Source organism: Tetrahymena thermophila (genome assembly GCF_000189635.1).
Source record: "Tetrahymena thermophila SB210 genomic scaffold scf_8254250, whole genome shotgun sequence".
Taxonomy (NCBI): domain Eukaryota; phylum Ciliophora; class Oligohymenophorea; order Hymenostomatida; family Tetrahymenidae; genus Tetrahymena; species Tetrahymena thermophila.
Window position 1 is genome coordinate 10,491 of NW_002476108.1, and position 5,027 is coordinate 15,517.

Genomic DNA, 5,027 nt, shown 5'->3' on the forward strand with positions numbered 1-5,027 from the left:
TTTATTTTATTTGGACAGTTTTTTTATTCATTTTGTATTTTAATTTGATAGTTATCCTTTATGATATTTTGTTGCTTCTAATTTTTGTTTTCCTGATCAAAATAAATTTATTAATTATTTAATTGATCATTGTATACATTTTAAATGATTGACCATTAAGATTGATCTATAACTTTTACATTCGAAGAAAGATATTAAGAATAAATAATTGAAAAATCATTTTCATTTTAATTTGAGAATTGTTAAGAAATATTATTTTATATTTATATTAATTCAGTTTATATTTATTTAAAATCAGGTCTTTTTTTAGGATCTTTTAAAAGGCATCTTATCACCAATTTACTATATTATAGTGAATAAGTGAATTAAAAATCTATTTTTAATCGCCTTTAAATATTTACTAGCAAGTAAACATTTCAAATAAATTTAATCCAAAAGACCAAACATCTATCTTATCACCATATTTTAATCCTTTCTTCTAAGCAGATAGTATTATTTCAGGAGCCATATAATTTGGTGTTCCTACTAATTATTTTAAATCTCTTTTTTCCTCTTTAGTTAGTCCATAATCTGATATTTTAGCAACAATTTTTTTTCCATCATTATGGATCAATCAATATATTTTCAGGTTTTAAATCTCTATGCGCTAGGTTTAGTTCTTTTAATATCATCATGCCTTTAGTAATTTAGATTACAATATCTATAACTTTTATTGCTTATTCCAAAGTCTAAACTTCTTGTTATTTTTTAAAGAGATAATTGTAGTAGATAATAAAATATGAGATAGTTAAATTGTATTATAACAGCACCACTTAAATATTTGTATAATTTTAAATTTAAATAAATTATCTATAAATTAGTTAAAATACTATAGTCAAGTAAAAGAATAATAAATTTTTATATAGAAATATTGTAAAATTATTTTGAAAAAAATATGAAAAAAGAAATATAGATGATATTTGGAAAAGTAGATTAATGAATATTAAATATATCTAATCTAAGTTAAAGCATGAATCTTAAATTAATTAATTAATTCGATTCCTTTAGCTCTTAATAAATAAATAATTATAAATAATAAAATAATATTAAATTTTCCTTAATAGTTAATTAATGAAGAAAATATTAATCTAAATAGTAGATATTTAATAATTGATAAAAATATCTTGTTGGTAAATATTCAAAAATTAATTTGTTTATTTATTCTAATATTTGAATTATAAAAGTTGAATAAATATTTCAAAATTATTTATTTGGTTTTTATTCAATTCAAACATAACTACTACCTAATAAAATAAATGAAAATTAAATTTTATAAATTTTAAACTATATATTTAAGTTTATATCATTAAATTTTAATTTAATTTTAAATGAATTATTAATAAAACTATTTAGAAAATTAAGTTTTAATTCAAAATAGTGGTTGATTTATGATATGTTTGTTATATTTCTATTATGTTAATTATTTATATATTAAATTAATTAAAAAAAAACTAAACCCAAAATAATATTAAATATCACAATATTTTTTGAAAAAAATAATATTATAAAAACATTTTAATTTTTTTTGTCTTTGAAGTAATATTTATTTATTTATTTTAAATTCTATAAATAATATTCTTAAATAAAAATAATTTTACATACAGAACAAATAAAGCTTAATATTTAATATAAAGATATTATTAATAGGGAAAAATAAATTTTAAAATTGATAAATCTTTTAGTTAAAAAATATTAAATTATATGTATTATTAATATTTAATAATAATTTTCAGATACTTAACGTATTATCTATTTCATATTCAGTAAAATAAATTAAATTATTATTTTTATCCACCTGGTTAACAGAATTTAATTTTATTTATTCATTAGAGTTATCCTCTTTATCTTTTTAACTCTCTTTCTAATCCATTGCTCATTTTAATTCTTCGAATCCTAATATTTAATTAAAAAATTTAATCATTAAAAAAAAACAAAAATATATTTTACACTAAAAAAGAGGAGATTAGTTTATCTATCTGCTATATACAGTATTTGGGTTATTTTCATTATCTTTATCAAAGTAATCGGTTTCAGAGTTTAATTTTTGTTAATTTTTAATAGCTAAGTATTTTTGTTTTAATTTTATTAACTTAATAGAGTTATCCTCTTTATCTATTTAACTCTCTTTCTAATTCCTTACTAAATTTAATTCTTCGAATTCTAATTAATATTTAATTTATAAATTTAATGATTAAAAAAAAAATATTAAAAATATTACATAAAAAAATAGGAGATTAGTTTATCTTGATGGTAGATACAGTATTTGGGCTACTTATATTATCTCTATATAAGCAATCTCTTTCAGAGTTTAATTTTTGTTAATTTTCAGTAGCTAAGTCATTTAGTTTATTTTATTTAATAGTTTAATTCATCTATTAATCTTTAAATAGTCTTTTATGATTTTTACCTATAAATTAAATATATTAAATATAACAAATAACAAGAGTTTTAATACCTATTTATATCTTTATACCAGATAATAAAAGATCATACTTTTGTTCTTCACTGAGATTTAAAAATTCTTAAAAAATTCTTTTTATTTTAGCTTTCAATTATGGATTTAATTTTTATTTTTGATACTTTTGAACAAGTGACTTTGTATAAGAAAATTTTTTAAAAAATGAAATGATAACATTCTTAAATTACATTAAAAGTCCTATAATAACTCTTTTAATTATTACAATAATAAACCAAGCATTGATTGTGATCATAATAACTATAGAAGTGATAACGAAATAATTGAAGGGATTATTGTTAATGAATAAACAAAGTAATAAAGAAACTGCACACACGTTTGTTTAATAGAAATCAACTGTATTGTACCCACTCAAAAGATAGGGTTATAAAACATTAGACGATATCCCATAGAGAGTAATCACCATAAAAATTAGCACTCCTTTAACATTAATATCTTGGGAATAGAAATTAAGAACTATAATGATTAAAATTTTTTCTAACATTTTCACAAATTCCCAATAAAATATTTGGCTTTTATACTCTCTGTATAAAAAGCCATATTTTTTATATATTGAAATGTTTTGCAAGTCATTTTTATTTCTGTATAGTATATAAAAAAGTCCAATAGGTATAATAAAAGCAAACACTAATAAGCAAGGAGCTACTAAGGTAGAACTATATCTCTAGTGCTGGCTAGTGTTGCATTCATAAGTTATATTATAGAGTATATAACTAGAATCTCCAATTACCCTGCATGATAGAAGAGCTATCATTTGAGAAACTAAATCAGGCTAAACTAAAATAAATATGAAGATCGCAGCAGTACAAATAGAATAATAACGGACTTTTATATTTGTAAATAGCCTTTATAAAATTAAACTAAGTATAAACACCATTAAATAGCCAATTGGAACAATTAGAGTAAATAGTAGTTTAAGATATATCATTGGTATATCTGTTTATATATCTTTTAATATACATTCAACGGAATTCATTTATTATCTTACAGGTGTTCCTAAATACTATGAACTATCAAATATATCTTTTGTTTGATAAAATTTTAAATATTATTTTCATCTTAAAAAATTTAGTTTTTTTAAATAAACAATCTTGATTGATAAATTAATAATTTTAAAATTAAAAAATTTTAATTTTTTTACCTGTAGTTAATTTTATATTGAAAGTAATAATTGATCCTATTATTTGTAAATAGTTAAATAATACTTTAATATAAACACTAGCTTTTTCTCCATTTAGAGATTTTTTATCTTTATGGTTATCATATTTGACATTTAATTTAGATTAATATTTAGTCACATTTAAGGAAGTGCTTTGATTATTCTTTAATAAGTGTCTTTTCAGAGCTACTTAAAAAGCATTTATTGTTTATTCCTCTAAGTCTCCTTTTATGGCAAGTCGAATTGAAAATAAAGTCCAGATTACTATTAAGATTGCTTTCCACAATAAAGCACTCAATTCTTTACATTACCCACATTAATAAGATCCAACTTTAGAATAGCTCTCTCCCCAATAGCTTCCATAAATCTTATTAATTTTAAATTTATTGTTAAAGTAATATTTAAAAAATTGTATTTACATCACATTATTCACATAGAGGTCCTATGTAACCTTCTAAGCATACTTAATTACCATAAGTATTTCCAATACAGTTTGAAGGCTTATTTACACATTCTACAACAAGAGGACTACTTTCATCTTTTCTCCAGAATCCTTAATTTACATATATAATTCCATTTTTGCATTTTGCTCCAGAAGGACATGAATAACATTATTGTGTATCGAGAGAGTATTTATCTTATTCACAGACAACACATTCTGTAAATGTATTGTAAAAATTCTCAATTTCACCATAATTACAACTTCTAAAATAAACTTCTAATTCATAAGAATAGTTAGACTCAAATTAATTAGTTTATTTATTTAAAATTTTTATAACATCAGATTTGAACTCAATTATTGCTTATGAATTTGGAATCCCTATTAATTACATACCTTAAAATACAAATTATTTCTATTTTAAATCAACAAATGCTGTAGAATTTCCTCTAATGTAATAATTTGATATATTTTTTGTTTTGTTACTAAATTATGCTTAAATTATTATTTTATCAGCGTCTAAAGGAAATATTGGTTTAGCTGTTTAATCTTTTAGCTAAATCATTATATCTGGAATTTATCCTCCACTTTTAATATTTGATAAAATTAAAGAATTAGTTGAATAATTGAAATATTTATTTAAATCTGTAGTCATGATCAAACCTAAATGATCAGGATATGAATTGATATTATCTCCATAAAGAGTAGCCTAGTTATTCAATATAATGCTTTAAGAGTCTATAACTGGATTTATACCTACATTATTAATGCATCCTCCAATAATTGCTTAGTTATTTGATAGATTTGTTTTTTAAATTTTGATCTATTACAGTGCTGTTGATTCACTTTCTGAGTAAATAAATAAAGCCCCACCACTCCCATTTAAAGATTAATTGTCAGTAATTTAGCAATTA

At 20.5% G+C, this 5,027-nt stretch overlaps 2 protein-coding genes across 2 annotated transcripts; both read right to left on the reverse strand. All coding sequences in view use genetic code 6, as the record gives it.

Annotated features, from left to right (window-relative positions):
* Positions 1-294: 294 nt before the first annotated feature.
* Positions 295-603, reverse strand: TTHERM_001527451 (hypothetical protein; the record flags this gene model as incomplete). The annotated part of the gene is made up of 1 exon (XM_012800415.1): positions 295-603. One exon carries the CDS (start codon positions 601-603, stop codon positions 295-297), a length of 309 nt encoding a protein of 102 aa, XP_012655869.1.
* Positions 604-1,862: 1,259 nt separating this feature from the next.
* TTHERM_001527452 (transmembrane protein, putative) lies at positions 1,863-4,995 on the reverse strand (the record flags this gene model as incomplete). Its single annotated transcript, XM_012800416.1, has 8 exons — positions 1,863-1,932; positions 1,989-2,199; positions 2,258-2,446; positions 2,495-2,544; positions 2,686-3,538; positions 3,657-4,041; positions 4,094-4,822; positions 4,870-4,995. The coding sequence occupies 8 exons, from the start codon at positions 4,993-4,995 to the stop codon at positions 1,863-1,865; spliced, it is 2,613 nt and encodes an 870-aa protein (XP_012655870.1).
* Positions 4,996-5,027: the final 32 nt, after the last annotated feature.